At 39.4% G+C, this 22,906-nt stretch overlaps 1 protein-coding gene across 1 annotated transcript; it reads left to right on the forward strand.

Annotated features, from left to right (window-relative positions):
• The first annotated feature begins 217 nt into the window (after window positions 1–217).
• Window positions 218–10,558, forward strand: ANKRA2 (ankyrin repeat family A member 2). Its single transcript, NM_001046289.2, is given in 9 exon segments — window positions 218–538; window positions 2,494–2,885; window positions 3,504–3,662; window positions 5,664–5,729; window positions 7,849–7,946; window positions 8,425–8,550; window positions 8,804–8,870; window positions 9,372–9,452; window positions 10,041–10,558. Coding segments are annotated over 8 exon segments (942 nt in total). The 5' UTR covers window positions 218–538; window positions 2,494–2,596; the 3' UTR covers window positions 10,097–10,558.
• Window positions 10,559–22,906: the final 12,348 nt, after the last annotated feature.

Below are 22,906 nucleotides of genomic sequence, written 5' to 3' on the forward strand. Positions count from 1 at the left end.
AGGGCCCGGTGGGCGGGGCTATGGTGGAGGAGGAGGCGTGGCCAGAGCGCGAGGCCAAGGCCAGGCGATAGACCCAGAACCATGGCTGAAATGACGCTATCTCTGTAGTTACTGGGATCGTAAAGATCGCGCAGCACAGCGGCGGGAAAATACCTGGAAGTCCTCTCGGCTGCAACGACGCCGAACGCTTTTTGGCCGGAAACCGAAAGCAGAAATCGGAAGTGACGTCGCGATCACAACAAGCCGGGGCTTGGCTGGGGTCCTGCAGTGACTCTGGCCGCAGATGGAGAGGCCCGAATCGCTGTGGACTGTCGAGAGTGGTTGCCAGGCCCTGCGCCCCGACCCGGGCAGCCTCCGGTCCCTGTTGCCGGGGCCGGCCCGCCGCGGTTGAGCCAGAGTTTCCGCCCGCCGTGCCGGAGCCGCGCTGGGAGTTTTTTCGGGCAGAGCTGGCGGGTGGCGACAGAACGAGACTTCCCTCCCTGCCACAGTCTCCCCTCCAGCGGGTTCCTCTCCTGGGACGCCGGGACACCTGTCGCCTGTGAGGCATCATTCTCATAGCGCCTTCCTTTCCTCGTAGGGCAACTCCAGGATGAAGAACGGTGGGCGGGGGGTTCCTGTTATTAGCACCCACTGGGGAATAACCCAGTTGCCCATTCTATTTCGTTAGGGCCGCTCTCCCCTTCTCCCTGGGCTCTGACTGGTTGAGGTGATTCTAGCTTTACCTCTTTTTTCTCACCGCCTCCTTTTCTGGATCGTCACCCCCACCCCCCCGGGCCCCTTCTTTTCTTATACTTCAAAATTATGGCTTACCCGGTCAATTTTGCCTCTCCTCCTCTCGAGAGTGGTGCCAAGATAAGCATTCTATTTCCACTTGGTTTAGAAAGAATTGGTTTCTTTTGCTTTAGTGCTGCTTTTTATTTTAATGAACGGAGTGATGGGAGTCATGAGCTCCCTGTTCTCTGCGGTGGACATCGATTATGATTACCTACCCTGACTACTCAAAGGATTGTTATAAAAATTAAATAAAAACATAAAAAGGATTGTTATAAAAATCTCGGAAGATGTTTTAAAACTGTAAACAGGGGCTATCTGTAAAATGTATGATTTGCCAACTTTTACTTCACTGTGATCCTCTTTTAGTTCCAATTAATTACAACTTTAAAACACCTTGCACACTCAAAATTTCTAAGAGGCAGTAAGCCTTAACGTGATAAAATGGTTTTGTTTCGTCCCTAAGTCCTGTCCCACTCTTTTTGCGACTCCGTGGACCGCAGCCTGGCAGGCGCCTCTGTCCATGGGGTTTCTCAAGCGAGAATACTGGAATGGGTTGCTATTTCCTTTTTCCCGACACAGGGATTGAACCCACATCTCCTGCATTGGCAGGCGAATTTTTTACAAGTGAGCCACTGGAAAGATTATGAAAAAATTAACTGGATGCTATTTATTTTCTTCCTGTCTCAGTGACTATATATCTATGACAATTATATATCTTGGAGTTATTTTTTTAGAAGCAAATTTAGGTACAAAAATGAAATTTCTCTTCAGATTATATATATTGAGGTCCATAGGAAAGTGCCAGTGATTACCTTACTGAAAACTCATTTAAAACAGTGGTAAATGATTCAGTAACAGATGTGCTTATAACCTGTATTTTGAGAATTCACATTTTTTGAGTTTATGTCTTGACAATATTTGGATAAAAATCATTAATCCTTATTTCTTAATACTTATTACAAAGATTGGGGCCCAAAATTATACTTAAATCTTAATATCCTAGAGATGCTAAAGCAAAGGAAACCAATTCATAATCTATTTTTTATTTTTCATAAAAATGAAAATTGTCATTTTTCATATTAATAAAAGCCTGTATTAAGTTGCTAACACTTGATCTGAACAAAAACTGATTAATAAATATGTCTTCAGTTATCATAACCAAGACTTTGTAAAGCCTTTCACTACTCAGGAACCAAGGATACTGTAGTTGCTGATCTATTTGTGTACAAATGGATTCTACCTTTTCTTAAATTCAAACTGAGAGCAAGTTATAAACAGCATGTTGAAAAATGAACCTCAGATTAGAGGTTAATATTTTTTACATGAAAAGTTTATTTTTGTTGTTAGCCTGATTTTTAAAAAATCCAGTTAGCAGTGTTCAGGAATAGGAAAGGGAAGGGAAGGGTAAGTACAGTTTGTTGGGACCTAGTAATGGAGGTGAAAATGTTACTGTATTTCATCTGATCTTTGCCAAGATCCTGTGAGATTATTGGTATATCCCCATTTTACAAGTGAGACTGAGGCTTAGAGAGGTTGAGGAACTTATACAGATTCACATCAACTAATAAATGGTGAAACTTGGATTCAGACCCAGGTTTTTCTACCTTTGAACACTATGCTTTTTATTATCTATCGATGCTTCTAAGAGCACTGTTTGCATATGTGATTGAAAATGATTATTTTCTGTACATTAAGTTGATATACTTTTTTTTCTTTCAGATGTTTTAATACCCAAATTCAAAGAATATATAGTATACCATTCTTCTAAAACCAAGAGGAAATCATGAAGAAATGTTTTAACTGTTGAAACTCAGTTGAAATCATGGCCACATCAGCAAATCTGGATATTGGAGCGCAGCTGATAGTGGAAGAGTGTCCAAGCAGTTACAGTCTAAGTGGCATGCCAGACATTAAAATAGAACATCAGCCGGACTCCAGTGCAGAAGAAGGATCAGCCCAGGGTGTTGCCATGGGAATGAAGTTCATACTGCCTAACCGATTTGATATGAATGTCTGTTCTCGGTTTGTGAAGTCCTTAAATGAAGAGGATAGTAAAAATATTCAAGATCAAGTTAACTCAGACCTGGAGGTGGCATCTGTCCTATTTAAAGGTTGAAAGTTATGGTATAAATACCTGCATTTGTTTTGTTTTTGTTTGTTTGTTTTTTCCTTCTGTTCATGAAATTTTCGTTTGGGAAGAGAGTTTGGAAGTCACCTTTTAATATGGTTTTCTAGAATCTTACAGAAACCAGAATTAAATAATTTCATGTCATATAATGTCCATAAGTACATGTTGATTTTTTTATTTCTTGCTTGACCTTTGTTTACTTACAAATTCTCTACTAAAGTTTCTTATTGTACCTTTTAAAGTTATAGGAGAAAAAAATTATATGTGCCTTTTATAAATGAATTAATTCCATGAATATGTGATTGGCATTAGCTTCTTGTGCTTTAATGCAGTGAAATCTGTCATCACACTGTAGATTTTCTTTTATAACCATCTATTGAGTAAAATAAACCTCTCTGGATAATATTGCTCAAGCTTAATATTGATTTTTTTTCTGGAACTTTTACTAGTACAAATTTTTTATGGCAAAAAATAATGTCACTTGAGAACCAGTTGAAGATATTATACGTATTGTATTTTTTAATGTAAACATTGACGTAGAACTTGGAAATGCTTTGTTGTTAAAATATTGTTTTAATGTGTTTAAATTAATTTTACTTAGCTGAATGCAATATCCATACATCTCCTTCTCCGGGAATTCAAGTAAGGCATGTCTACACTCCGTCTACAACAAAGCACTTCTCACCCATAAAGCAGTCAACTACTTTAACCAACAAACACAGAGGAAATGAGGTCTCAACCACACCTCTGTTAGCAAATTGTAAGTATTTCCCACTGCTGTATGAAAATATTGTTATTGCTAATGTAATAGTTTTAAGAGTTTGGCTTTGAAACATTATTTTCATTAAATGCATATCCTGTTTTGGAAAGCATAAGTGATATCCTGATAGTTTTAGTAATTTAAAGCTTTCACATATTATCACATATTCAAATATATCATGTTTTATGTTTCTCTGTTGAGAATGGATTGAAACTTTAATTCTTAAAACCTTCATAGTTTTACTATGAAAACTATAGTAAAAAGTTAAATAAAAAACTATAGTAAAAAATGAATTATGAAACTATAAAAAATGAGTTATTCTGAACTTTGGGCAAAGCAAGACATTGTCTTTTTGTGTTCTTGGAGTGGGTTTTACTTGTACACTAGATCACTATCAACAAATGATTTGTAGTAAAAACTGAGTGATCTCTAATATAATTTTTAATCAAAATATAATATGAATATGAAACCACCTCTTAAAAACTTTGAATTTACAATTTTTAAAATGTAGAATTATTCTAAAAGAAATAAAATGAAGATTTTCTGTATAAGTTAGAAAATACTCTATATAGTTCAGATTTCTTAATGAGAGAAAACCAGTCAGCAGTTTGATGTTAGGAACTGTATTTGAGAATATAAGGTAAATGTATCTATATTCTAAAGCATGGTGAAATATATGTCTTTATTTCGGAAACATTCTATCCTTCCAGATTTTGAATCATATCCTGTGACAGGTAAGCTAGAAAGAGTTCATGGACTTTTAACTCCACCTCAGGGCGATTTTTGTTTTTTTGACATTTATGTAAATTTGCATATGGCTCCCAATTGCTTTCCTTTCTGTATTAAGGCCACCCAGTCATATCACCTGAAGTCAAGGATTGAGTGATACTGATTTTAAAGTGAGCTATGATATAACTGTGCCTGTTTGGCTTTGTTTTAAAATAAAGAGATTACCTTAAAATATTCCAGCTATAGTTGTTTTTTTAACCATACTGAGAGGCTTAAGGGATCCTAGTTCCCCAACCAGGAATCAAACCCAGGCCCCTGCAGTTAGAGCACTGAGTCCTAACCACTGGACCACCAGGGAATTCCCCAAAACCATAGCGTTTTTGAGTTTAAAAAAAAACAGCTGGAAATCATGTGGTTCACAGCCCTCATGATACAGATGAAAATGTTTAATCAGCTCTCCAGGCTCCCACAGCTAATTAGCCAGAGCTAGGTCTGCACTCAAGAATTTACTCTCAAGGCTAGTTTTTGATTTATTTCCTCAGTTCTTCTAAAGTTAAGAAATACCCATTATTTCAAGAAATAATATTTGGGACTTAAAGGAATTCAGTCAATTAAAACACAAGAGTCTTTTAAACCCAACTTCCTTATAAGCTTGGACAAAGAGAGATTTTAAACTTTTTATTTATTTATTATTTTTATTTGTCTGTGCCAGGTCTTAGTTGGGGCAGGATCTAGTCCCTGACTAGGGATTGGACCCGGGCCCCCTGCATTGGGAGCACAGAATCTTAGACACTGGACCACCAGGAAAGTTCCAAGAGAGATTTTAAAAATTAAGTACCTAAACCATTTCTTTAATTGATAAGATCAGTAACAATTTGAATTGTTAATAATTGTCAATTTGCATATTCATTGACAATAACACTTTGCAGCTGTCAGAATTGCCTTAAACATATATGAGTCAATTCTCGGACTCTTATATGTTTAAGATAATGCTGACATTTGCAAATGTTAGGCTATATTTTAAGTTGAAAAGTGAAAGTGTTACTCACTCAGTGGTATCTGACTCTTTGCGACCCCGTGGACCCAGGCTCCTCTGTCCATGTAATTCTCCAGGCAAGAATACTGCCGTGGATAGCCATTCCCTTCTCCAGGGGATCTTCCCAACCCAGGGATTGTGTTTTGGAGAAGAAAATTGCTACATGAACATAAACATGAGATGATGGTAGTGTACCTTACAGATACATGTGAAACTTTTTTATGGTATTGTTTCAGCTTTATCTGTTCACCAGCTGGCTGCCCAGGGAGAGATGCTCTACCTGGCTACTCGAATCGAACAAGGTACTAGCCTGTTTTTAAGAATGTATTTAAAACAAATTTAATAGGATTTGTCAGATTTGTTATTTTATTTTTATACAAGAAAGTATAAAAACAAAAAAGAAATGGTTGCATAATCTCACCAGGCAGATAACCCAATAGATTATTTAAAAAGTAATAATCTAAAAAATAATAAAAAGATTATTTAAATAATAATAATAGATTATTTTAAAAATAGTAATGTCATGTATAGCAGTTACAGCTTCACTTACCACCCTAGCCTTTCCTCCAAATGCACGCACTGTAAGTTTCTTACATTTTCAGAAGACTTTCCTGGAGAATATTTCTATTTATACTTGGGGCTATATGTGAGAATATGTATGTGCTTTTTTGGAAAAAAAAATATACACAGTGCATTACACTTTTTTTCACCCATGTAAACACACAAAGATCTGTTTCATTCCTTTTTAATAGGTCTGTGGTTTTGCACTGTATTGCATGTGTACATGCTATGTCTTTATTTTTTAATGAGTCCCCCTGGTAGTAGTTGATTCCAGTTTGTTTTTATTTTAACAATATTGTTGGCATTGTTTTGAAGTATATCCATAGGGTAAATTCCTATAAGTATATTTACTGAGTCAAAAGGTGCATGAATTTTTATATATATATAATTCATGCATATATATGTAACCAGATGCTTGCCCTATCCTCACACCAGAGTTAGAGTTTCTGCTTCCCCATAACTCCACTGACATGGAATACTATCAGATTTAAATCTTTGCTAATCTCATGGGTGAAAAATGGTATTTCATGCTGGTTTTGTTTGCCTTTTTTAAATTATGGTCTATTTGAATTTCTTTTTGTGTAAACTGCCTGTTTTATATTGATTTATATGAGCTCCTACCTAAATTAAAGAAGTTCACTTTTTGCTTATGTTGCATATCATTTTTCCCCAGTTTCCCATTTTTCCTTTGACTTTATATTTTCAAACAAAAGCTTAACATTTTTAAGTGGTAAACTTTTATCCTTGTGATGTCTGAGTTTTATATCTTGCTTAGAGACGATTTCCTACTCCAAGTTTATAAATAAATTCACTCATGCCTTATTCTAGAATTTCTGTGGTTTCTTTTTTACATTTCTTTAACCTACGTGGAACATGTTTTGGTGCAATGAGGTAAAGATGGAGTTTTACTCTTGTTTTCATTTTTCGAAACACTAGCCAATTGTCCCAATATTATCAGTTGAACGCAGGGCATATGATTAAAGAGTGGTTTTTTTACTCATGTCGTTCTTTTATAAGAAAGGCTCATTTCATCATTTAGAATCATGTCATTCTTTTATAAGAAAGACTTATTTTATCTTTTGTTTGTTTATAAGTATATGAAGATCTTATTCTCAATATACTAAATAAATTTAGGGACGAAACTGTGGACCCAGTAGACTGAGTCTAGGGAGCAAAATTGGTTTTGAGGTAGAATTGCGTAAAACTGTTTTTCAAGTGATTGAGTTTTCATTCACATTATGATACCAAAAATTTGAGAAAATTCAAAGGCAGCAATGTTAACTGGTGAGTAAAAATAGCTTTAATAAGATCTTGGCTGTGATGGATTCATTTTGATATTTGGCAAAACTGATACAATTATGTAAAGTTTAAAAATAAAATAAAATTAAAAAAAAAAAAGATCTTGGACTTTCTATAATATGTATTTATATAATGCTAAGGGCTATCATTAGCCTAATTTTTATTGTGATCCTCCCAGTTTTACATTGAGATGAGCAAGGTCTTATTCTGGATGTTAAAGAAATTAAATGATATGCCGGAAAGCGACAGTCAGCATTCAAACTCTGATCTCCTGATTCTGAGTCCGGTGTTCTACGGACTGTCCTGTATCTAGCATTATGTTGTATCCAGTAGTTTATAGTTTTAATAATGTACTGTTTGAACTCAGCTATGTACATTGAGGCCATATTTTAATACATTCAGACTGAAAATTGCAAAAACACAGTAGTTCAGTGAACCCGAATCAGCACAGTATGAACCTCATTGAGTAACAGTCACCTTTTTAGAATGCCAGTATTTTCATAGCAATATTAATATGTGGTTGTTAAATTAGATCACAAAAATTGCTTTTCTTTTAAATAGAAAATGTTATCAACCACACGGACGAAGAAGGATTTACCCCTCTGATGTGGGCTGCAGCACACGGGCAAATAGCTGTGGTAGAGTTTCTACTTCAGAATGTAAGGAAAACCCCACAGACAATGTATATGTACAGTTATTCAAGTTCAGTTAAGTATATAGTAGTTTTTGTATCTCCAGCCAGCTAGATGTAATGGCAGAGGATCAAAAACAAGAAAGTTTACGTGCTCTTCTTCATATTCTTGTGGAACTCGGATCTAGTTAAATAGGCAAGTGTAGTCATTCATGAAGCAGTGAGAGAGAAGTGAATGCCCAGCGCAATGGGGGAAAAGTCTGTAAGAGAAGCTTCTTGGAGAAGATATAATTTGGCTCCAAGTGGCAAGACAGTTAGGATCCAGGTAGAGGGAGAAAGGAAGACCTTCAGATGACCTTGATAACGGAGCATCCAGGAGTAGACGTTTGTGTTAGTACTGTGTTAACCCCAGAACGTTACCTGACCTATAATTATTATTGACGAAAGTAACAATATTCTTATTTTCAAAAAACTGAGACGTCTTTTCTCTCCATTTCCCACTCCAGGGCGCTGATCCTCAGCTTTTAGGAAAAGGTCGAGAAAGTGCTCTGTCATTGGCCTGTAGCAAGGGCTACACAGATATTGTCAAAATGCTGCTGGATTGTGGAGTTGATGTAAATGAATATGATTGGGTGAGTCTATAATACTGATTTTTGGGTTTTGGAAAACTATATTTTATTAAACACTTAGAAGAATACCTTTAGTTAATGAAACACCTAGAAGAAAAAGTTACTGTCCTAATTCTGATTTAAGTATTCCTCACAAAATTTTTAAATTAGCTTAAACTACTTTTACATGCCCAATTCTTAGTAAAGCTTCACACAGCAGCACTAAATTATTTGAATCTTATCCTTAAAAGCTAAATCACCTGTTTTTTTCCCCCAGAATGGAGGGACACCTTTGCTTTACGCTGTACACGGAAATCATGTGAAATGTGTAAAAATGCTCTTAGGTAAGCAGGCAAAGTGGAAATATTGAGAAAATGCCACATGAAGATGTGGTTTTTTACAAGCTGGCCTCACGAGAATCGTGAGCTGCCCCTGCCATATTATGCGCCCTGGAGCACCCCTTCCCTGAGGCCCTCATGTAGCCCCAGCCCCAGCACCCCGCACGCCTGCAGTCACAGCGTCCGTCCTTGCTGCTTTGCTTTCAGAGCTCACGTGTGAACCCGTGGCTTTTTTCTCTTTTCTCTACCTACAGTGTCTTCAAGCCGAAGTTCTATCGGTGGTTGTGTATTAGTTTCAGTTGCTCTAGAGGATGCCTGTGTGTTTAAAGTGTCTTCCCTCTGACCCACCAGAGTGAACTCTGTGCCCTTCCTGTACTCTGTCAGACCATCCCGAAAATACCCTCCAAATTTGCAAAAAAGCTGTCCCGCTATTTGCACATGAGCCACCATAGACAGACACATCCACGTGTTCATTTTGTTTATGTAGATGTTTCTATTTTGGTATAGAAAATGGAGCTGACCCAACAATTGAAACTGACTCTGGGTATAATTCTATGGATCTAGCTGTAGCCCTGGGCTATAGAAGTGGTAAGTGTTTTAGAATTCTCAGGTTCCATTTTAGTAAAGTTCTGTGATAATAGAAGCCAGTGGTCCAGACTGTTCTCACCACTTGCAGTCATGGAACACGTATGTTATCCTAACTCCTGACATATACTTTTAATTGTGGGTAAAATCAACTGATTCCTACAAAGTCTAGAAATGAGTTTGTTACTGTTACTTTTCACCCACCCAAACAATAGTTGCTGGAGGATAAGTACACACCTATTTACAGATCTGTTTAATATTTCCTAGCACACTGTTTAAACAATGCTTGATAGTTGCCCTGTCTCTGTTCCTTAGAACAGAGAAATATAAGAACAGCCTTATATTCTGGACTCTTCTTCAGTTCCAAAATTTAGAAACCCAAAACAGAAAAATCCAGTAACTTGAACAACTATTAAAGCCAGTGATAGACTAAGTTTTACGTATTGCATTGTAATCTTATCTCCCTTGAACTATGAGTATATCCTAATTAGAAATTATTTTAGGAAAAAGTTGGTGAGGTTAAGTTGAATTTGATAGTTTTTAAAATTTTGTAATGAGCGTGCTGTAGTCTTGATCACCTGTCTGTTTTAGTTCAACAGGTTATTGAGTCCCATTTATTGAAACTGCTTCAGAACATCAAGGAGTAGACAGAGTCGTCAGAAAGTGTCATCTGCCCTTCGGTTTACCTTTGGCCCTTATAAATGATAGTTTTGTTTACTTATAAATTTTTACCTCAGTTGCAATATTTACTGATTTTTAGTAAGTTTTAATAAGTATTCCTCTGAGTCACTGGTTTATAAAAAAGTTAATGTTGATGGTTTTTTTTTTTAATAAATGTATTTTACTGCATATTTAAAATTATAAGTGTTTTGTGGCATGTAAATTTTTATGGTACAGATGGTTATCTGTCTTTGTATCAAGTGCTGTAATTTAACGTTTTTGGAAATTATTCCTCCCTATTCATCTTCACTCTTGTCTTAACTCATTGACTTTATATAGGGTTTGCTATAAATCCATAGAAAAAAATTTGTTATTATTGAATTTCAAAATGCACAGTGTGATTGTTTACAAAATGATGTTATAAATGAATAAAGTCCTTTTTTGCTGTTTGCCTGCAGCTTTTTCTTTAAAATTACATAAGATTATTAATGGAATTCGGAAAAGGCAATGGCATCCTACTCCAGTACTTTTGCCTAGAAAATCCCATGGACGGAGGAGCCTGGTAGGCTGCAGTCCATGGGGTCGCTAGAGTCGGACACGACTGAGTGACTTCACTTTCACTTTTCACTTTCCTGCATTGGAGAAGGAAATGGCAACCCACTCCAGTGTTCTTGCCTGGAGAATCCCAGGGACAGGAAGCCTGGTGGGCTGCCGTCTATGGGGTCGCACAGAGTCAGACACGACTGAAGCAACTCAGCTGCAGCAGCAGCATTAAGGGACTTAGTTAGGATTTTCAGCTTAGCCCTTCTGTCCTGCCAGGGTGCTCCAGTAGAGCAAACGATACAGTTAAAATAAATTCAACCTAAGTTAATCAACATAGACTTATTACTATTTCTAGAAGTATATTGAGAATATTTTTCTCCCGTGAATAAGCTTTTTGGTAGGGAAAGTCGTCTGGGAAAGAGAAGTCATTTCTTCGATAAAAGTCAGATGTTCTTTACTTCCACTCCAGGAACACTATAAACTCACACTGCACCAACATCTGGAAGAGAGAGCAGCAGCTCGCAGTTGGTGTGACCACGAGTTGGGACTTAGGTTAAATCACTTCATCTGGAAAACAGGTGTGACATCAGTTACTACAGTGGGTTGCAAGCCACATAAACTTGATCTAGCTAATTTAAGCAAATGGGAATTAATGGAAGGAAAAGCTGAAGAAGTAGGAAGTCCCAAAGGTTGAAACTAGACCCGCTATCTCAATCAGGAAGTCATGGCCAGCCATGTTGGGTGCCTCTTTGGTAATGCTTAAATCCCTTCATTCATCATTGGGCTCAGGATTAAATTTTCCAGGAGGCAGAAATCCATTTCCCCTGGATATAAATGCACCACTGTATGGAGTTGAGGGGAGAAAGGGGATGACTGTTTAACAACCCACCCTTGCCCCCAGACCACCTAGAAGGCAGGAGGCACAGTCTGCCTAAGGAAAACCACAGGGAGAAAAAAATGATAGATGTTCGCTCCAAAGGCAAGCTCAGTCATATGTGAAAATAGTACTCCTGCTTCCCCCATGTCAGGCATATGCTTTAAACTGATTTTACCTAACACCATTCACCCCTCCATTTGGTTCTTTTTCTTACTAATAGCCCGTATCCATGAAGTGTTAGTTCCTATTCATATTGCATGTGTGTGTCTATGTGGGTATATGCACTCAGTCACTTTGTGATCTGACTCTTTGTGATTCCATAGACTGTAGCTCGCCAGGCTCTGTCCATGGAATTTTCCAGGCATGAATATTGGAGCGGGTTCCCATTTCCTCTTTCAAGGGATCTTCCCAACCCCAGGATAGAACCAACATCTCTTGCATCTCCTGCATTGCAGGCCAGTGCGTTACTGCTGAACCATAAAGTAACAAAATCCAGTGATCCATTTGGGCATACCACTCTTGAGTATTGTTTGCAAGTGCTCTCCACAACAGAACAGGCACCAAAAAACATATGCTAGGATTGACTCTAAAATAACCACTTCTCTCCTGGTCTGACTCAGGTTGACAACCAACAGATCTCAGAGAATATCCTGAACAAAATTCCCCTTTCCAATGCTGTGCCTTTTAGACCCAGGGTCCCTGATAACAAGCCCCAGAAAACTCCTTTAAGAAATAGACAGTTAATTAAAACAACAGGAATGATAATTAGGGCCAGTTATAAAATTCCTCTTTTAAAAATTAAATACCTTTTAGGTAGTGTTTGTTGAGTGCATAAAAATTTATTTAGAGCTCATGTACCAGACACTGCTTGATGTGAGGGTTAAATATTGAGCAAAACTGGTCCTGCCATCAAGGTGCTCACTGCCTAGTACAGGACTAGGGCTCATTACTGCCACAGAGTGAAATACATTAGCAAAATTTTTCAAAGGACTTCCCTGGCCATCCAGTGGTTAAGAATTCATGCTTCCCACTGGGAATTTGCTCTATGACTCAGGGAACTCAACCGGAGCACTGCAGTGACCTAAAGGGGTGGAATGGGGAGGGAGGTTCAAGAGGGAGGGGACATATACCTATGGCTGATTCATGTTGGTGTTTGGCAGAAACCAACACAATACTGTAAAACAATTATCCTTCAATTAAAACTAAATTTAAAAAAATAGCAGATCAATCATCAAGTATTAAAGTAGAAAAGCATACTACAACTGTTATCTCTACAGAGCAAAATATTGACAATAAACATTTTGAATAGAAGAAAAAGGAATCCTTGCTTCCACTGCAGGGGTGTGGGTTTGTTCCCTGGTCGGAGAATTAAAATCCCACATGCTGCATGGAAAGATCAAAAATTTAAAAAAAAAAAAAAACCAATTTTCAAAAAGTTTAAAGCTTTTATGCTTATGTAAGTTTAAGTTGAACATCTGTCAAAGATTTTATTCAGCTAATTAACTGGTAAGAAAACCAGTAAGATGTTAAAACTAATTTCAGGAGCTAGGTATTTTAGGCAATATTAGTAAAAGATTGCTGAGTGAGACACAAATCTGATTAATGTCCAACAAGGCCATAAACCCTAACCTTTAATGATAAACCATAATCTTTTCCACAGGATAGAAATTACTGGCATCTCTAAGGACAGAAATCTGTAAGCTAACATGTGACTTCACTAAAACTGGTACTTTCAATCAACAATAAACAGTTTTACCTCTTGATGAAGGTGAAAGAGGAGAATGAAAAAACTGGCTTAAAACTCAACATTCAAAAAATGAAGATCATGGCATCTGGTCCCATCACTTCATGAGAAATAGATGGGGAAACAATGGAAACAGTAACAGACTTTATTTTCTTGGGCTCCAAAATCACTACAGATGGTGACTGCAGCCATGAAATTAAAAGACTCTTGTTCCTTGGAAGAAAAGTTATGACAAATCTAGACAGCGTATTAAAAGGCAGAGACATTACTTTGCAGACAAAGATCTGTCTAGTCAAAGCTATGGTTTTTCCAGTAGTATGGATGTAAGAGTTGGGTCATAAAGAAAGCTAAACACCTAAGAATTGATGCTTTTGAACTGTGGTGTTGGAGAAGACTTGAGAGTCCCTTGGACTGCAAGGCAATCCAACCAGTCCATCCTAAAGGAAATCAGTCCTGAATATTCATTAGAAGGACTGATGCTGAAACTCCAATACTGTAGCCACCTGATGCAAAGAACTGACTCCTTGGAAAAGACCATGACACTGGGAAAGATTGAAGGCAGGAGGAGAAGGGAACGACAGAGGACGAGATGGTTGGATGGCATCACTGACTCGATGGATATGAATTTGAGCAAGCTCCTGGAGATAGTGAAGGACAGGGAAGCCTGGCATGCTGCAGTCGATGGGGTCGTAAAGAGTTGGACATGACTGAGAGGTTGAACAACAACAGTGAGTTGAACTAAGCAGTTTCCCCTGGATTAATCAATTAGTTCTCAAATTTTAGTGTATATCAGAACCATCTGTTCAGTTCAGTTCAGCCTCTCAGTCATGTCCGACTCTTTGCAACGCCATGGACTGCAGCACGCCAGGCTTCCTTGTCCATCACCAGCTCCCAGAGCTTGCTCAAACTCATGTCCATCGAGTCGGTGATGCCATCCAACCATCTCATCCTCTGTCGTCCCCTTCTCCTGCCTTCAATCTTTCCCAGCATCAGGGTCTTTTCCAAGGAGTCAGTTCTTTGCATCAGGTGGCTACAGTATTGGAGTTTCAGCTTCAGCATCAGTCTTTCCAATGAATATTCAGTACTGATTTCCTTTAGGATGGACTGATCTCAAGAGTCTTCTCCAACACCACAGTCCAAAAGCATCAATTCTTCAGCGCTCAGCTTTCTTTATAGTCCAACTCTCACATCCATACATGACTACTGGAAAAACCATAGCTTTGACTAGACAGACCTTTGTTGGCAAAGTAATGTCTCTGTTTTTCAATATGCTGTCTAGGTTGGTCATAGCTTTTCTTCCAAGGAACTAGCATCTTTTAATTTCATGGCTTCAGTGACCATCTGCAATGATTTTGGAGCCCCAAAAAATATAGTTTCTCACTGTTTCCACTGTTTGCCCATCTATTTCCCATGAAGTGACAGGACCAGATGCCATGATCTTAGTTTTCTGAATGTTGAGTTTTTCATTAATGTTAAGCCAACTTTTTCACTCTCCTCTTTCACTTTCATCAAGAGGCTCTTTAGTTCCTCTTCACTTTCTGCCATAAGGGTGGTGTATCTGAGGTTATTGATATTTCTCCCAGCAATCTTGATTCCAGCTTGTGCTTCTTCCAGCCCAGCGTTTCTCATGATGTACTCTACATATAAGTTAAATAAGCAGGGTGACAATATACACCCTTGACATACCCCTTTCCTGATTTGGAGCCAGTCTGTTGTTCCATGTCCAGTTCTAACTGTTGATTCTTGACCTGCATACAGATTTCTCAGGAGGCAAGTCAGGTGGTCTGGTATTCCCATCTCTTGAAGAATTTCCCACAATTTGTTGTGATCCACATAGTCAAAGGCTTTGGCATAGTCAATAAAGCAGATTTTTTTTTGGAATTCTCTTGTCCTTTTGATTATCCAATAGATGTTGGCAATTTGATCTCTGGTTCCTCTGTCTTTTGTAAATCCAGTTTGAACATCTGGAATTTCATGGTTCACATGCTGTTGAGGCCTGGCTTGGAGAATTTTGAGCATTATTTTGCTAGCATGTGAGATGAGTGCAATTGTGAGGTAGTTTGAAGAAGGTAGTTTGGAGAAGGGAATGGCAAACCAGTGTTCTTGCCTTGAGAACCCCATGAACAGTATGAAAAGAACCATTTAAAGGCTTGTTAAAATACATATTTTGGGTCCCACCCACAGAGTTTCTGATTCAGTCAGTCTGGGTTGGGACTCAAGAATTTCAAGTTGTAGCAAGATTCCAGGTCGTGCTGGAAATGGACTCGTTACGTAAACCAGAATCCTTAAAATGTTTCCAAGCTAGCAATTCCTGTAAGAAAAATATTTTTCTTAAAATTCTAGCATACAAAATACTAGAGGAAGTTCAGATTCTTTGTCTTCTGGGTTTTGAAGGAAGATTTGACTCATATAAGTGACTATGTTTAAAAACTGATCATAACAGTGCTCCTTTAAGAGACATCATAATCTCACTTTTTAATAGCCTCTAGTGTTAGGAAAATATTTCTATTACACAATGAGAGGTGAAGGCCTTTCTTAATTATATTTTTAAATTTATTTTTGTTTAATTTATCCATTATAGACATGCAGACACACAGAGGGAAAACTTCTATCTTTGCACATTAGCTACAGATTAGAAGTGAACCAGAAACACAAAAACTTAGGGTGACTTTTCTTAGTGAGCACGTAAGTCTTAATTGATTTTAAGGTTGCAAGTAGACAAACAGATTTGTTTAAAAGCAAAAACAAGGAAGAAGACTACTAACTGGATTCTCTGTCATCTCTCACCCAACAGAGAACAGGTCTTCATTAGAGATCACCAAGTAGTCAGACCATAATAGCAAACACCCATCATTGCTGCTCTCTGTTCAGACTGACTTACTGAAGGGGTACAAGCCAGACATAAAAACAAGTACATAATCTCAGTAGAAAAAGAAAAAAATAACTAGAGAGTTGTGTTGTCACCCAGGATTCACTTCAAAAGCCAAGAAAACATGTGCCTGCAAATAGATTGTCTCCATCGGGTTAATCCTCTCAGCCAGCTCAGTGGATGACCTTCAAAACGGATCAAATACAACTTTCGAAAGGTCACATGACTCTCTAATGTGAATGAAATGAACATGTGACAAAGACTTAATTCAGCTTATTAACTGATGATGTAAGGCGTCCAGCTGTTTGCCAGTCAAAAGCCAATAAAGAGGTAAGGTTGGAGGAAAGGAAAGTGTGCCTCATTCTGGATGCTGGCAACTGGTGGGTGGGGTGGGGAACACCTGTCCAAAGGCCATCTCCCCCTCCTACAACCAGTGGGCAACTGGGCAAGAGCTTTAATAGGCAGATGGAGGGAGCTATAGATAACAGCAGTACAGTCAGCTCTGACAGTCATCTTGAAATTGGTCCTGAGTGGTCTGACCAGCATCATATTGGTTGTTTTAAGTACAATTAATCTTCAGTACCAAGGCCAGTTTGTTCCCAATTTCTTGAGGCAAATTCTCAGAATTGTGGCAGATTATGCCATGGCTGTCGTCTGGTCATCCTGTAGTTAACTTCTTCCACTTTGTGGGAGTCCCAGTATCTAAGAAAGCCCGTAGGATATGGCTCAGGATATTATTCATAGACCTTGATAAGGAACTAAAGGTCCTTGACTATGTTTAATGACTATTATTTGGTTTCCTGGTATTGGTATTCTTGGTGTTCTTGGACTGTTTTCCTTTGTTTCTGCATTTTCTTACTTCTCTGATTAAACTTATTCTTTGGCTAAAGTTTCCCCACAGACAAAAGGCAGGCAGAGGACATGAGGGACAAGGAATCATAGGGTCTTGCTCTGTTTCAATGAGGAAACCAGTAAGATATGAAAACTGACTCCAAGAGATTTGAGAAGCCAGGCATTGGTAACAACGCTAAGATAAGATTGCTGGGTTATATACAAGTCTGACAGTTATTCAACAGGGACAGGAATTGTCATCTGGGGGATCTTTTCCCAAATGACAGAAGAAATTGCTTCTTTATCAGACAGAAATACCCAAATTAACGTGTAACTTCACTAAGTCTGGGACCTTGAATAAACAGTATATGGTGAATCAAACCACATTTCTCTAGGCAATCCTCAGGTGGCCTTCATCTCATGTGGCCCTGAGGAAGGCCATGTGGCCAGACCCTTCTTAGTACCTCAGTGAAAGCCAGCCTGGCGTTAAGCTCATCACCCACTCTTCAGTCGTCAGCTGAGAGGTGAACTAACGTAAGCGTGCTGGTGTTGGTGACAACGCCCCTCTCACATCCTCCTCCTGACTCGATCACTAATTCACTCCACGGTGAAAGAAGCTGTGAACCAGAGAACTCAGTGAAAAAGGTTAGTCATGTTAATATTCTTGAACTTTTCAAAAAATATTGCCGATAGCTTGAAAAATGGTTGTTTTTATGGAAGATGTAATGGGGGTGTTAACCGTTAAACTATAAAGATTTTTAAAGTTTGTAGCTTAGAATTTTCTCCTAAAATGCCAATTAGTGACTGATATAAAAGAAAACTATAATTTCATTATCATTTCATGTTTCTTTATCCATATCAAAAGTTAAAACCTATAATATATTTTGGTAGAACAAACTGGTTGCATATGAAGCTGCTATCTTTTGACATGTTTCACATGCTTCCTGCAATATCACTATTTATATTTCCAGTCGGTGGCATTGAGTGCATTTCTATCCATTAGGTGATTTTCTGTGTGATAAATAGTTTCCAAATCTGATAGTTGCAAAGAGAATAAATAGAATGAAGGGTAGGCCAAACTCTGGCTATTATAAAATCCTTAAGTGTCCTTTCTCTTTAATATTCAAATGTTCTCTGTGACAGTGCTTCTCAGGTTTATACGCCTAATAAGAGCTTCAAAAGTTTACCGCCTTACTCCTTGTAGTGGATACTACTGATAAAACCCAGGATGGCAAGAGTAACTGTTTACATTTTTTGTTGCCTAGAAATGTTTACAATATGTATAGGTTGGTTTTAAAATAGCAATAAAGATATGGAATGGGATTGTAACGTGATTGAAAGTTTTTTAGGTATGCCTTTAGACAGGAGATGCAGTCACTTCAGAGGAGTACAAACCACAGATATTCGTGTGAGTGTTTTCTGATGAAAGTAAATGTCACAGGCTTATGGTCTGTTGTGTAGATTTTCCTGTTGAGACAGGGAAGCCTTTTCCGGGTTGTATAATAGGAGCTGGTACACACAGTCATGCTCGACCTGCATCACCATCATGTCAGTGACGGGAAGCATGAACTGTTAGTGGTGAGCTTATGCTCTGGGGTTGAACTCTGGCTGGATATGTAATTATTACACTGAGACTAGACCATCCCAAACTCATTGCCTGCTGAGTTTTCCTCTCTGTGAAACAGAGTACAGAGCACTATATGGTACGTCTTCCCTGTGTTTCCTTGTTTATTCATAAACTCAGTGAAATTGTTCTCCACTTAGATTTGTTCATGTTACTTTATGAACCTGGGAAGTGCCTTAAACTTGTAGGTGTTTCTGTTATATTCCTTCTTCACATTCCCTGAGAATAGTCAGATGTATTCATATCCCAGAATCAATTTATGAAAAGTATCTTAAATAGCGTCTTGGTGCTCAGTGATTTTTTATGTTCACCATCTCTCTTCCAAAAGGTTTAATGTTTGAAACAAGATATGTCCCCCTGAAACAGCCATTCAATCCCCCTCAACACACGTATCGAACCCACGCTCTGTGCTGACTTGGGCTGGGCCCAAGGATGCAGTGGAGACCAGCATAGACCCAGGGCCCTGCCCTGCCCTGCAGATCTTACGCAGTGACTCTGCATAGCAGGCGAGTATGGCTTTGCTGAAACTCATCTCCCCTCATTCCACACAAGTTCAAAATGTCATGTACTCAGGTGAATGGTTAAAGAAGATGTGGTACATATAGACAGCGGGACACTACTCAGAAAAAAATAATGAAATAATGCTATTTGCAGCAACATGGATGCAACTAGAGACTATCACAGTGAAGTAATTCAAAAAGAGAACAAAATACCGTATTATATCACTTATATGTGGAATCTGAAATATGACCCAAATGAACCTACCTACGAAACAGACTCAGGAACATAGAGATCAGACTTGTGCTTGCCAAGGGGGAGGGAGCTGGGGGAGGGAAGGATTGGGAGGTTGGGGTTAGCAGATGCAAACTATTATATACAGGACAGATAAACAGCAGGCCCTACTGTATAGCACAGAAAATTATATTCAGTATCCTATGACGAGGCTTCCCAGATGGTGCTGGTGGTAAAGAGCCTGCCTGCCAACGCAGGAGGATATGAGAGATGCTTGGAGAAGAATATAGAAAAGAATGTATATATGTATAACTGAATCACTTTGATGTACAGCAGAAATTAACACAACATTGTACATCAGCTATGCCTCAATGAAAAAATGTCATGTACTAACTGAGGTGTGTTCAAGGCTTGTTGTTGCTTTTGAGTCACTACATCGTGTCCAACTCTTTGTGACCCCACAGAGTGCAGCACGCCAGGCTTCCCTGTCCTTCACTATCTCCTGGAGTTTGCTCAAACTCATATCCATTGAGTTGGTGATGCTATCCAACCATCTCGTCCTCTCATCCCACCAGGGAAGCCCCTCAAGTCTTGAATATGTCTATTACTGAGTTTCCCTTATGCCACTTGTTCCGCTATGTCAAAACATCAGTGCTCCTACTGACGCAACAGAAACTCCTACATCCTGAGAGGAAGCAGAGAGCCCAGAAACTTAGAGTGATGGCAGAAAGTTCCATTCCAAGGGCAGCTGGTTCTCAATTCCCATGATGAATCATCTAGAGAGGTCTAGAAAACACTGAGGCCTGCCCCACTCCAAACCCCATACAGTCTGATTTTTCAGTCTAGGATGCCTTATGGGGACATATAGCTTTCCAGGTGATTCTAATGTACAGTCAAAGCTGAGAACCACTGTTCTAAGGGAGATTAGCTCCTGGCTGGTGGAACCAGTATATTTCAAACCACATCCTAACATTTGCCTCTCACATTGCCATCTTTGTCTATAAAGAAACCTAGCTTATCCTTTCTGGCCTGTTGGTACCTGCTCTGATCTTTTGGTAAAGATTAACATGTTCCCTTTTAAACCTGTGTGACAAAATAAAGAATTTTGAAACCCTAATCTTACCTTTTGTGAGTGATTCACCTTGTCATTCAGCAAGCTATTAGTTACTATGACTCAACATTATTTGTTAACTTGCATTTCTGAAAGACAGAGCCCACATTTGATGCCTCGTAACTGTTTACTTATCTTGCTTACCTTTTGGATAAAAAGGAGTCCTCAACACCCAGGACAGAAGTTGGCATCCAGAAATACCAAAGAGCTTATCTTGTTATTTTTGTGTTCTAGGATTTCCCTGGAGACAGGCATTGACTGAAGTGCTGGCCTCCTAAGCCCATGCCAACTCACAGGGTTCATCTACAGGGCCAGGTAACCCCTCCTCCCTGATGCATGCCTGTATGAAAACTCTCTCTTCTTACTTGCTGCTATGGTGTTTGCTCCTCTTCCGAGGAGGCTGTCAATAAGAAGTAAGTCAATTGCATGCACCTCTGCTTCAGTGAGTCCCTTTCTCAGAGGCCTCCTCATCTGTGTCAGGAACAGGGTGTCAGCATTTTTTTTTTTAAGATTTTTTTGATGTGGACCATTTTTGAAGTCTTTATTGAATTTGTTACAATATTGCTTCTGTTTTATGTTTTGGGTTTTTGTCTGTAAGAAGTGGGATCTTAGCTCCCTGACCTGGGAGGGACACACCCCCTGCATTGGTAGGTGGAGTCTTAACCACTGAACCACCAGGGAAGTTCCCAGAGTATCTGTATTTAAAGAAGAGCCCATCTACCCAACCGAGCCAGAGTTTGGCTTGACCACCCTCTTCAGAAAATAAACCACTGTGCTGTTGCATGGTTCTTCTTTTAGAGATAATGCTGCCCTGCCTACGTTGATGAGATGTTACGGGGCCCTCTCCAAGAGAGCACAGTGTCCTTGGTCAGCTTTCATGTAGCCTCCTGCTGCTGCAGCTGCTGCTGCTGCTAAGTCGCTTCAGTTGTGTCCGACTCTGTGCGACCCCATAGGCGGCAGCCCACCAGGCTCCACGGTCCCTGGGATTCTCCAGGCAAGAACACTGGAGTGGGTTGCCATTTTCTTCTCCCACATAGCCTCCTACTTGGGGACAAATCAAATAGATCAACCACTGTTGTCTTACAGCTTAGCACAAATGTCAAGCTTTGTGCTGACTGCTGGGGTCACGGTTACAGTGCCTCACGGCTGTCAATGTTATGCAGATTAACCAACCACAAACCACTATGATATAGTAGCTAACAAAACCCATTGTCTAGCAGGAATGAACTGGGGGAAGAAAATTCTTTCTATGGCTTTAGGAAGCAAATGTCAGGTCTCTAGTACTTAGACATTTTAAAACCTTGACCTTTATTATTTTTCTGAATATAAAAGTAATGTATACTTCTTGTGTCTGTTATTAGGATGCTTTTAGCTGTAAAATAAGACAACACTATTGATACTATGTATAAAACCAGTAACTAGTGAGACTGTGGGCTTCCCAGGTAGCTCAGTGGGTAAAGAATCCACCTTCAATGCAACAGACTTGAGTTTGATCTCTGGGTCGGGAAGATCCCCTGGAGAAGGAAATGGCAACCCACTCCAGTACTCTTCCCTGGAGAATCCCACGGACAGAGGAGCCTGGCGGGCTACAGTCCATGGGGTCACAAAGAGTCAGACACAACTGAGGCGACTGAGCACACAGCACAGTGAGAGTATACTCTAGAGCACAGAGAGTATTTATTCTCACAATGAGAATATACTCTTAATGCCCTGTGGCGACCTCAGCGGGAAGGAAGTCCCAAAGGGAGAGGATATGTGCCTGTGTGTGGCTGATTCACTGTGCTGTATAGTAGAAACTAACACAACATCGTAAAGCAACTGTACTCCGATAGAAGTTAATTTAAAAAAGAAAGATCCACCTGTTGCTGCTGCTAAGTCGCTTCAGTCGTGTCCGACTCTGTGCGACCCCATAGACGGCAGCCCACCAGGCTCCCCCGTCCCTGGGATTCTCCAGGCAATAACACTGGAGTGGGTTGCCATTTCCTTCTAAGATGGCTCAAATAAACAAGTGAGTGTGTTTGTTCACATGAGAGGAAGTCCAGAGTTAGGTGCACTGCAAGGTTGGTTTAGAGCAGCTCAGCAGTGTGTCAAGTAAGACCCAGATTTCTTCAGACCTGCACTCTGCTGGCTGCAGTCCAGCTTTATCCTCTGTCTGGCTGCCCTAAGTCTCACAGTGTGACTTCCAGTAACAGGGACTATGTGCTTCCTGGTTGCTGTCCAGCCCATTGGGAGAAAGAGGTGTCCCATACCCCTTTCCAACCGAGTGAAGAAGCTTCCAGGAAACCTCTCCTCTAGCCTCATTCATTGCAGTTAGGTCACATGCTTATTTCTGCACTGGTCAGGGAGACTGAGCTTACCCTAGTACCCACCAGTCATACCCATTTACCTGAGAGTCAGCATCTTGTGGAGCACCTGGGCTGAATGGGGAGAAGCACTGGCTTCTCCAGGAGAAAGAGGAACAAATAC

This window comes from Bos taurus, chromosome 20 (assembly GCF_002263795.3).
Source record: "Bos taurus isolate L1 Dominette 01449 registration number 42190680 breed Hereford chromosome 20, ARS-UCD2.0, whole genome shotgun sequence".
NCBI lineage: Eukaryota > Metazoa > Chordata > Mammalia > Artiodactyla > Bovidae > Bos > Bos taurus.